We start from the raw sequence: 11,755 nt of genomic DNA on the forward strand, positions 1-11,755 counted from the left end.
GTCCCAAAGATGCTTGTGGGAATTAGCATCTCTACTTTACAATATAGAAATTGAGGTTCCAAAGATTGCGTTATCCCTGACAACACTGTGAAAACCTCAGCGCAGTTTCAGCACACCTTAAGAGCTTTGCAGAAGACCCAGAGAAGGACCAGAGCTTTAGTTGCTGGTCCTTACACAGCACTGGCGGGAGGAGCCCAGGACGGGACTGTATGCAAATTTATCAAGGAGAGGCTTCGGATTGGTCCGCTTGAGAGGGGCGGGGCATGCCCTGCTGGTGGCAGGTGAGCCGAGCTGCAGGGACCAGGTGCGCGTTCGCAGGCAGAGTACATCGCGAAGGCTCATCTTGGGCGATGCTCCTGCTCTGGGCCCTGCTGGTCCTCGGATGCCTGCCGTGTGGCTGGAGTAAGCCGGGGATGAGAACACCGGGGCGTGTCCAGGGAGGCCTGAGGGGAGTGGAGACACGGAGTGGCGCCGGGAATCTCATTTAGGGGGGTCCAGGAATAGGCGCCTGCACTAGGGACACAGATGTTAGCAGCTGTAGTAATAGAAACTGATGAGAATCCCAGCGCCCACCCTTGGGCTGGCCTCAATCCTGTGATGGGTGTTGCTAGGGAACATCACACAGGGGCTGCAGAGAGCAGACTCACCCAGTCCTGTGGTGACCCCTGAACTGAGGGGAGGTAGAACGGCAAGTTCTTGGAGTGGGAGAGATGGTCCATCCTGGCATTGGCCTGTTGATTCTTATGGCTGGGGCAGATAGTGAGGAGAAGCCTGCAGGGGTTGAAGCTGAGAACTTAGGGACCTCGCTGTCTTTCCTCAGAGACTATTCGGGAAGCCAGTGGGGGAGCTGCAAAGGGTCAGGGAGAAAGGAAACCGGATGAGGCTTGCTTGTTAGGGTAGACCGTTCAAGTGAAGAGTGTGGGGGGTGGAGGACCCTTGGGGCCAGAGAGACCTTATGGAGACAGCTAGAGGGCAGCAGCTGTCTGACTGGGGTGGGGTAGGGGTGTGTCTGCCCAGGATGACCAGCAAGCTGGGCACAGGGGCACAGGAGAGGAGTTTATGGGATGGCCCATTTGGGAGGACCAAACCCAGTACTGGACCTGCAGCAAGTGCTCAATGACTCCTGTGCCCAGAGGTCAGTTTTTATCCTCCTTGCCTTCCCCAGCTGTGAACCTCCAGCCCCAACTGGCCAGTGTGACCTTTGCCACCAACAACCCCACCCTCACCACCGTGGCCTTGGAGAAGCCTCTGTGCATGTTCGATAGCTCAGAGCCACTCAGCGGCTCTTACGAGGTTTACCTCTATGCTATGGTCGACTCAGGTAAGGGACCCGCTTCTCTCCAAAAGGGCACTTGACAGTCTATGGGGAGGAGGGGGGAGGGGGGTTGGATATTGCATGTCTATGAAGGTCCAGGAGGCCCTCGCTCATCACTGCTCACACACACACTGACACCACTATGGCTGTGGCCCCAGACCTGCCCTTACCAGGCTGGTGGGGGGGAGCCACACCAGTTCCCGAGCACCCGCCTAGCATCAGGTGCCTTGCCCACTTTAGAGCCACTGTCTGCAAGCAGCATGCAGGGTATTATGGTAGAGTAGGGGATGAAGACGGGTCGGAGGCCCCTCTCTGGGGCTCGGACGGCTACGTTCTGGTCTCCCAGGCCTTTGAGCCTAGGGTCGTTTCAGGGTTTTTCCTTGGATTGCTCCCTGCAACACAAACCACAATCTTTTGATGCAACTCCTGAATTTGGGGACCAGCCACCCATAAACAGCCTCTTAACATCTCCAGCAGCCCATCCTGTCAGCAGGCCTCTATTACTGCCTACATGCGCCCAATCTGTGGATATTTTCTATTTCACAGAAGTCCAGGGGCCAGAGATGTCAAGTGGTTTGATCCAAGGCCACCCAGGAAGTAAAAGAGAAAACGTGAGGCCCAATATGGGTCCAGCCACACTCACTTTAGCATTATCCCAGTCCTTCCCATTTTGTAGAGGAAAGAATCCGGCCTCGAGAGATGGCCCAGCGGCTAAGAGCACTGACTGCTCTTCCAAAGGTCCTGAGTTCAAATCCCAGCAACCACATGGTGGCTCACAAACATCCATAATGAGATCTGATGCCCTCTTCTGGAGTGTCTGAAGACAGCTACAGTGTACTTACATATAATAAATAAACCTTAAAATAATAATAATAATAATAAAAAAAGCCAGTGCTGCCAGCTACAGGTGGCAAAGGTTTGTTGATCCGGAGGGACAAGGGAAGACAGCGAGTGAGACATGGATCCAGAACCTCACAGGGGTGCTTCCGAGCCAGCTGCACTGTTACCTCTGAGCACATGCCAATCATCCTCGTGTACCTGGACAGATTTGGACTCGGGTGTTTGGTGGGTGACTGAGTGCTTGCTGCTGAGTTAGAGTGGCCAGGGTCTTGACTTCCTGCATCGTCTCTGCAGCCATGTCCAGGAATGTGTCTGTACAGGACAGCGCCGGTGTTCCACTGGGCACCACTTTCCGGCAAACCCAAGGTGGGAGGTCGGGCCCCTATAAAGCTGCGGCCTTTGACCTGACCCCTTGTGGTGACTTGCCCAGCCTGGATGCTGTTGGAGATGTGACCCAGGCCTCAGAGATCCTGAACGCATACCTAGTCAGGGTGGGCAACAACGGGACCTGTTTTTGGGACCCCAACTTCCAAGGCCTCTGCAACCCACCTCTGACAGCGGCCACTGAGTACAGGTGGGTGTCAGAGGCTGTGGGAGGATGGGGGATGGAATGGGGGAAACCCCAGTTCTTGGAGCTTTTGCTCAGGGATCAGGTATCAGGGAGGGTGGACTTCCTGGTTTGCAGCAGGTACCCAGAAACCCAAGAGGGTCTGCTCTGCAGTTTGAAATTCATCCTCTCTTCCTTTCCTCTTGCCTTCCCTCCTCTCTTCCTCTCTCCCTGCCTTTCTCTCCCCCACCCCCTCTTTTACTTTGAGACAGGCTTTCACATAGCCCAGGTTAAGCTTGACCCCCTGTGCTGCCTGGCTTAAGGCTGTATGTGCTCCTGTGGCTTCGCACATGCTGAACATGGGCCCTTCCACTGAGCTACAGCCATAGCTCCCTAAGGGGGCTTTAATTTTAAGGGTCACTAAACTACAGGCTGTGGATGAACTGGACCTCAGACTATCCACTCCACCATCTAAACTGGGACTTAAGTGGGCTACAGAGCTTATTGTCTCTCTGGGTCTTCTCTTCTGATTAGCTTGTTTGGGGGATTCTTGCACCTAAAACATAGCCCTGATCCAAGGGAACTGGTGCTGGTGATGAAAGCTATTGGGCTGGTTTTCTGATTCTCTTTGTGACCACAAGGACCGCAGCTGCCAGGAGGGTGTATGGATTAACACCCAGCCAGGGTGCTGCAGGTATATAAAATTAAAAGGGGGTGCTCCCAGAGGAAGGCTGAGCAACAGCCCCAAACAGGAAGGCTTCCCAGAGTAGATGCTACCAAGCTGGAGAAGGATCCAGGGGATATGTGATCAAGTCCAGCATCCTTCTTTTGTCCTAACCTCACCCAGTAGCTATCTTGTGGAAGACTTCCTGTGTGCTCCCCACAGTCCTCCTCCCTCCTGTTTCCCGTGGCTGGATGCACAAGTGAGATGAAAGTCACCCTTATTCCATCTTCTTTCAGATTCAAATATATCCTGGTCAACATGTCCACAGGCTTGGTGCAGGACCAGACACTATGGTCAGATCCCATCCGGACCAATCGGCGTAAGTGTGTGCTGTGGGCGAGCTCCTTGGAGCTGAGTCCTGGCTCTAAGCCTGGCTGGCCTCTATCCCTCACATAGCGGGCACCTCCATCTCCACGCGTGGCTAGCTTGGTGGGATTCCTCTAGGAACCCTAATGGCAGCAGCAGGCCCAGCACTCCTGGACCCGGTCCTAAAGAGTTGGCCTCTGGGGACAGTGTGCATATGGGACTGCTTAGACCTGGGGTACCAGAATGGAGTTGAACTCAGAACCAGACAGTGTCACAAGTCACTTGCCCACTGTCGGACCTGTCCATCACTCCCAAGGGTGACAATAGTGGAGAGCCACATCCCCTCTGAACTGTTGGCTCAGCTTTATTTTGTTGAGACTATGTATGCCATCCATGTCACCAGAAGTGACATGTAACTAACCTTATGCAAAGAAGGGAAGACACCAGAAAGACTCAGCTTATGGGAACGGATGAGAAGTGGAGGAGCCACCGGGCCAAAGTCTGGGGAGAGCAATTACTGCCCTGGTCTCCCAGGTCACCTTGGATTCCAGGTAGCCAAGGCAGGTTACCTTGCCTGTCCCTGGGAGAAGATCCAGGGTGAGACATTTTCTGGGATTAAGTGGGCTGTGGTCCTCTGCAGCTACCCCCTACTCGGCCATCGACACGTGGCCCGGCCGGCGGAGCGGAGGCATGATTGTCATCACGTCCATTCTGGGCTCCCTGCCCTTCTTCCTGCTGGTGGGCTTCGCTGGAGCCATCATCCTCAGCTTTGTGTGAGTTCCGCAGCCGGAAGGGGAGGAGCCTGGAGACAGGGTGATACCCCCCATCCCCAGGAAAGGCTTAGCGTCAGGGTCCTCTGAGCCGGGGCAGCCTGCCATGGTGCTGCTGAGAGCAGACAGAGCCTGGGTATCTCAGGGTCACGTCCTCCAGCGGGCAAGGGAAGGGCCCAGGAGAGGGAAAGACTCAAGCGCATCCCGGTTTGTGGGCAGTGGGCCCATTCAGATCTCAGTTCTTGAGCTGGGTGTGTGGTACTTGCCCGGTACACAGGAGGCTCTGGATTCAATCCCAACACCCCACAGAGGAGACTTGCTTTAACTCTGATGGAGTGACCTTAGCAAGGCGTACAGGTTCTCAGCTTCCCCATATGGAAAATGGAGGCAATAGTAATGTTCAGGGCAGAGTCTTCCTATTTCATCCCATGAGCCTCTCTCTGCCCATGATCCTCTTTAAGGTCAGAGTAGCTGCCTCCTCCTCCAGGAAGTCTCCCATCTGGACTTGTCCACTCTGTGTGATCATTCTTGACTTTGATCTCTCTCCCCTGATGATCAGGGCACTTTGAGGACTTGGAACAATGGCCTCCAATTCTTCAGCTCAAAGATGTGACACTATATAAGTTCATGAAGGGTGACCCTTCCCTTATTCCAGAGGTCTAGCATACAGCAAGGACTCCAAAAATACTGACTTGTTGAGATTATGCCCAGGAAGGCAATGTAATGTCTAAGTTAGGGCCCTGAGCAACTGGAGGAGACCAGGTCTGCTCTGTTCCCCTAATCCTGNCTCTCTCTCTCTCTCTCTCTCTCTCTCTCTCTCTCTCTCTCTCTCTCTCTCTCTCTGTGCCAGGGACATGGGCAGTTCTGATGGGGAAATGACACACGACTCACAGATCACCCAGGAGGCCCTGGGGACTTCTGAGGCTTCCTACTCATCTGTGAACCGGGGCCCACCCCTAGACAGAGCAGAGGTGTTCTCCAGCAAGCTCCAAGACTGAAACAAGCCAAGCCCCAGCCCCAAGCCATGGCCTCCTTTCTACTTGGTCTTGTGGTTGGCAGCGACGGTGTTTATGCTCCGACTGGACCGGATGTGAAACAAGACATGGTGGTCCAACTTCATGAAAAAGCTAAATAAAATCTTAAGTGTTACTGTCCAGAGTGAAAGAAGCAGCAGGGGATGGATGTGAGGGTAACGTCACTCTGAGGGCTCACACTGGGTCTCAGGAGGTGGGGACACTGTGTTCAAAACTATGGTAGTGAGAGCTGCCTGAATGTGTTACTCAGCCCTGGGCCCTGAGTCTTCGTCTCTCCATCTGTAAAATGGAGGGGTGTTACAAGGCTAGCCTGACCCAGCTTCCTAAACCATTTTCCGGGAGAGCATCTTTATGGCTCTGTTTTGTGCCTTCTGGAGAATGATCTTTGCTTTTGGTTTAGAATGAGTGGGTTCTATAGGTAGATAGCAAGCTCAAATAAAAGACTACATAGCAAGAGGTATGTAAGTAGGGATAATAGATAGATAGATAGATAGATAGATAGATAGATAGATAGATAGATAGATATGATAGAAATGATAAAAGATACATAGGTAGGTAGATGTATAATAATGATAGGTAGATGATAAATGATGAATAGAGAAATCGATGGTAGATAGATATAGATGATAGATGATGAATAGATAAGTAGATAGATAAATAATAGATGATAGATGACAAATAGAGAGATAGATCATATATAGGTAAATGGAAGGATGTTAGACAGGTAAATAATAGATAGGAGATAGATGATGATAGGTAGATAGAAAGTAAAACATTATCAAATCAGGCACCGAAAACAGCCAGTGGAAACCAACTAAGAAAGCCCTTTAAGCAGCCAGCTTGGGGTTCCTACAGCGAACCCTGGGCAGGGTGGAGGACCCCATCAGGTGAGGCTTCCAAGTGAGAGATGATGTCATCAAAGTGGGCCCTCTTGACATCCAGCAGAAACTGACTGGGGAAGTTGAGGCAGTCAGCTGGAGTTCCCAATTGGCCCTTCTCTCTATGGCTGAGCTGCCAGCCTCCCTTTCCCACTGCAGGCATCTTTATACCTTGGGATAAACAGCAGTAACCCTTGTTGTTTATGTCCAAGTTGTTCCATCTTTCCTGTCACAGTTAGAGGGGTGTCCATCCCCAGATGAAGGGCTTTGGAGGACTCTAGCTAATCAGCCTTGAACCCGAAACAAGACGGGATGACAGCTAGTCTCCGGAGCCAGCCTCCTAGTGAGCTCAAATAGCACATGGCAATTGAACAAGGTGATTGATGGATATGTTAGGTCCCTAGACCAGCAGGAAGGTGAGATGTCGGTGAACGAACGGGATTATCACAGAGTGAGCCTAAGAGGCTTCAGGATGTACAGGGAGGACACCAAGTCTGCCTGTGCTCAGGCATGCGTGTAAAGGGTCTGTCCCTGACCAGGGTCTGGGTTCAAAAGACACACCTTTCTGAGGCACATCCCAAGATGCTTCCCTGTGTGGGGAGTGCAAAACAAGTCCCAGCTCACCCCTCATCACTGAAAGGGGTCCTCTGGGGATGTGTACAGTAGGAAAGTTACTTACAGCTGAAGGAAAGCAACACACACACACACACACACACACACACACACACACACACACTAGTGGTAGCCCCAGTGACTAGACTTGTCTTCCCAGTCCACTGCAGAACAATCCGTATCTGTGCCCCCTCACCCTCCACTCACATGTTTAATTCTTGACTCTCAGTGGGTGATATAGCCCTGGCTGTCCTGGAACTCACTTTGTAGACCAGGCTGGCCTCGAACTCAGAAATCCGTCTGCCTCTGCCTCCCAAGTGCTGGGATTAAAGGCGTGCACCACCATGCCCAGCTCAAGGCAACTCTTATAAGGACAACATTTAACTGGGACTGGCTTACAGGTTCAGAGATTCAGTTCAATATCCATCAAGGAGGGAGCATGGCAGCATCCAGGCAGGCATGGTTCTGGAGGAGCTGACAGTTCTACATCTTCATCTGAAGGCAGACAGGAGAAGACTGGCTTCTAGGCAGCTAGGTCCAGAGCCCAAGCCTACAGAGACGCACTTCCTCCAACAAGGCCACACCTCCTAACAGTACCACTGCCTGGGCCAAACATATCCAAATTACCACAGGCCATGAAAAGAGCTAAGGACTGAGGCTCACAGAAACCAGGCCTTGCAGGCACGCGATCTCTCTTCCCAATCCATATGGAGTAGGTTTCCATCACTCACCAGCAACCCTGTGTGTGGCCGTTTGTTATGGCAGTCTCGCAAAGACCTGTGATGGTCCACTGATGCGTGTGAATGAAGAACGAGCCCCTGGAGGGCAGGAAGGCATCTGAGCCTCCCCCTCCCAGCACAGTGCAAGGGGGATGGCAATTCCTGGTTGTCAACTATGAACTACAGTCCAGAACTGAAAGGCCCACTTGTGATCCAGATCTTAAGGCTGGGAGATACAAGTTTCTGACCTGGATCTTGGCATGGAGATTTTTTTTTTTTTTTTTGAGACAGGGTATCTCTGTGTAGCCTGGCTGTCCTGGAACTCACTCTATAGACCAGGCTGGCCTCGAACTCAGAAATCCACCTGCCACTGCCTCCCAAGTGCTGGGATTAAAGTGTGCCACCATTGCCCGGCAGGCATGGAAATCTTGAGGCATAATGGCTTCGAATCCCTGGAGACTAAGGCAAGGAGATCTCTGAGTTCAAGGTCAGCCTGAGACAAAACAAATCCCAGGTCCTGGCACGGCAGCAGTACACACCTTTAATCTGGGCCACACCTTCTGCTGGAGACCTACGTAAAGACATTGGAAGAAGGAAGGTTGGCTCTTCTTTGATTGCTTGCACTTACTTGCTAGCACTTCTGTTGGAATCTACCTCGACAGAAGATCAGCTGAAACAACTAGCCTCATGGGACTGAGCAACTACTAGATCCTTGGACCTCCCATTCACAGCTGATCATTGTTGAGGAGTTGGACTACAGTCTGTAAGTCGTCACAACAAATTCCCTTACTAGAGACTATCCAGAAGTTCTGCGACTCTAGAGAACCCTGACTAATACAGGGAGGAAGGACTCTGGCAACAGCAGCCCCTGGCTCACTATTCACTGGACACTGCTATGTGCAGGAATGGGGGTAGACACAACACTGCCAGTGTTTTGCACCCTCGAGGTCGCCAAGAGTGTGTGAGAGTGAGTGAGAGAGTTGAGATGAATGAGGTCAGTGAGCCAGAGGCCGTGAGGTCTTCCACTGTGGGGTGGCGGTGGCTTTTATTGAGTGTGATAGCAGATCATGGAACAGTTCCCACTTGGGAACAACGAATCCCACTTGGCTGCCCTGTGGAGGATGGGGTACCACTGAGTTCTCTGTTGTGATGACAAAATGCCCAAGGAAGCCAACTGAAAAGAGGGCATTTTTAGTTTGGCTGTGGCTTCAGAAGTCTCAGTTCATGATTACTTGGCTCCGATGCTTTGGGGCCCGTGATGAGGCAGATTGTCATGCTAGAGAGGGCATGGTGGAGCGAGGATATTGCCTTGTGGGGATGAAGAAGGATCAGGCACAAGAGACAGGGAAGCAAGGGGGAGGGGAGACCAGGGACAAGATGTGGTTCTAAAGAACACACCTCAAAGATCGAGACCTTTTGGCTACATCTCACAATCAATATTGAGTCCCTGTAGCCTGTCACGTTATGGTCACATTCATAGACTGTCCATTAATTCCATCTCATGAAGGTCTCATGAACCAGTCACGAACCAAGTGCCACCTTTATTTGAGGCTCAAGAGTTAACAATAAGCCTTTGGGACACATTTCTAGATTTGAACCATAGAAGTTTTGGGACAGGGAAACCCCTGAGGCAAGTGTAGGCTCCACAGTAACCTGGGCAGGAGGTATGAACAGCCCAGCATGGAACAGAGCAGATGGGAGCTAGGTGGGAGTGTATGCAGTTCGATGTTCATGGTGATGGAGTGGCCATGAGATGTCAGGAAAAGGGGTGGGACTCATGGGCTCAGGCCAGGGCCACCAGAGATGTGATAATACCACCTCAACTTGGGTTGGGGGAACTGGGGACAGTCCATGTAGGCTGCTTAGGCTGTACCCACAGAGCCCAGCAGGAGCAATGGGTGTGGAAGTCTGTCACTCAAGGGAAGAAGGGGTTGCAGGTACTCATATTGTCATTATCTGAGTGCGCTAGAGGGATCATGGCTCCCAGATATTCCTCAACCCTTGCTGTGGCAGGATTTTTTTTTTCTTTTTTCTTTTTTCTTTTTTTGTTTTTTTGTTTGGTTTTCTGTTTTTCGAGACAGGGTTTCTCTGTGTAGCTCTGGCTGTCCTAGACTCACTCTGTAGACCAGGCTGGCCTCAAACTCAGAAATCCACCTGCTCCTGCCTCCCAAGTGCTGGGATTAAAAGCGTGTGCCCCCACACCCGGCTACTGTGGCAGGATTTAAGTTATGTCTTGATGCCCACTGACACCAAGATGCATCCACGTACACATAACCTTTGCTATCTTCCCATATTCTTTTTTATTCCTGTGGCAGTGCTGGGAGGGAACACAGGACCCTGCACATGCTAGACAAGCACTCTACCTCCGAGCCACACCCCAAGTGCCTTCTGTATACTTAAACCTTGCTGGTACTGCTTAAGGCTATGTTTATTTGCCTTCAGATAGGGTCCCATTGTGTCTCCCAGGCTGGGATCAAACTCTTGGCTTCAAAGGATCCTTTGATCTCAGCCTCAAGCTGGAGCAGCTGGAGCAGCAGGTGGGAGGCACCATGCCCAGCTCCTGTTGTGTGCAGAGGCTGCTTAAGAGCTGTGTTAATCAGAGAGTGAAGTAGGATAGCCTCTACTGCCCTAGCCACAGTTGTTATAGTGTGTGCATGCAAGAACGGGTGGCCTTGCCTATGCACGCACAAATGGAGGCCAGAGGTCACTGTCAAATGTCCTTATCACTCTGCACCATCTGCACCATATATATATATATATATATATATATATATATATATATATATATATATATATATAGTTGGGACATGGCTCAGTGGTTAAAAAGCTGTTCTTCATTTCTGAGTTCGAGGCTAGCCTGGTCTACAGAGTGAGTTCCAGGACAGCCAGGGCTACACAGAGAAACCCTGTCTCGGGGGAAAAAAAAAAAAAGCTGTTCTTCCAGTAAAACTGGGAGCAATTCACAGCACCCATATGGCAGATTACAGCTGTCTGTAACTTCAGGTCTAGGGGATCCCAGATCCCATACAGACATATATGCAGGCCAAACACCAATCCATGTGAAATAAAAATAAATTTTAAACCATGCTCTTTTACATTTATTCCTTTTGTGTCAGGAGACGGCCGGTGTATGGAGGTCAGGGTAACCTTCAGGAGTTGGTTCTCTTCCCTCATGTGGGTTTCTGAGATGACCCGAGGCTGTCTGATGCAGCTAGCATCCCTACGCAGTGACTCATCTTGCTGCCCTCTCTGCCTTACTGTTACTGTTGCTGGAGGGGTTTTCTTTTCTTTTTAAATTTTTATTCGTTATTTTGAAACAGGGTTTTCCAATGTAGCCCTGTGTGATAATTTGTATATGCTTGGCCCAGGGAGTGACACTATTAGGAGGTGTGGCCTTGTTGGAGTGGTAGGTGTGTCCCCGTGGGTGTGGCCTTAAGACTCACCCTAGATGCCTGGAAGGCAGTCTCCCACTAGGAGCCTTCAGATGAAGATGGAGAACTCTCAGTTCTGCCTGTACCAAGCCTGCCTGGACGCTGCCATGCCCCCACCTTGATGATAATGGACTGAACTTCTGAACCTGTAAGCCAGCCCCAGTTAAATGTTGTCCTTTATAAGACTTGCCTTGGTTATGGTGTCTGTTCATAGCAGTAAAACCCTAACTAAGACAGAAGTTGGTACCAGGGACTGGGATATTGCTGTGATAGGCCTNNCCATGCTTTTGTTTGGAAGAATGTAGATTTGGGGACTTTGGATTTGGAAAACAATGCAATGNCTTAAATGGGGCTTAAGGGGTTATCCTACCAGGAATGTGGAAGAAAAACTTTGTTGCTATGAGTGATTTTAACTATGCAGACCTGNCCCAAGAAGTTTCAGAGGAGAAGATTTCGGTATATGGCATAGAGACTGCTTTTGTGGTAGTTTGGTAAAGAATGTGGCTGCCTTTTGCCCTTGTATGAAGAGTCTGACTGAGGCTAAGGTAAAGAGATTTTTTTGTTTGTTTGTTTGTTTCT

General features: G+C 50.8%; 1 protein-coding gene across 2 annotated transcripts; it reads left to right on the forward strand.

The window, feature by feature from the left end:
* The first annotated feature begins 277 nt into the window (after nt 1-277).
* Upk3a (uroplakin 3A) lies at nt 278-5,663 on the forward strand. 2 transcript variants are annotated; one of them, XM_021217296.1, is made up of 6 exons: nt 278-402; nt 1,166-1,321; nt 2,450-2,729; nt 3,663-3,745; nt 4,373-4,505; nt 5,353-5,663. In XM_021217296.1, the coding sequence occupies exons 1-6, from the start codon at nt 351-353 to the stop codon at nt 5,498-5,500; spliced, it is 852 nt and encodes a 283-aa protein (XP_021072955.1). In that variant the 5' UTR covers nt 278-350; the 3' UTR covers nt 5,501-5,663. The 2 variants fall into 2 exon arrangements, with proteins under 2 accessions (XP_021072955.1, XP_021072956.1); XM_021217297.2 differs by lacking the exons at nt 2,450-2,729; nt 3,663-3,745 and having other exon boundaries at nt 324-402; nt 5,353-5,505.
* Nucleotides 5,664-11,755: the final 6,092 nt, after the last annotated feature.

Source organism: Mus pahari, chromosome 17, assembly GCF_900095145.1.
Source record: "Mus pahari chromosome 17, PAHARI_EIJ_v1.1, whole genome shotgun sequence".
NCBI lineage: Eukaryota > Metazoa > Chordata > Mammalia > Rodentia > Muridae > Mus > Mus pahari.

Coding starts and splice junctions, on each gene's coding strand:
- Upk3a (XM_021217296.1), top strand. CDS start 351: ATGCTCCTGCTCTGGGCCCTGCTGGTCCTCGGATGCCTGCCGTGTGGC. Junction 403..1,165: donor ATGCCTGCCGTGTGGCTGGA/GTAAGCCGGGGA, acceptor TGCCTTCCCCAG/CTGTGAACCTCCAGCCCCAA. Junction 3,746..4,372: donor TCCCATCCGGACCAATCGGC/GTAAGTGTGTGC, acceptor GGTCCTCTGCAG/CTACCCCCTACTCGGCCATC.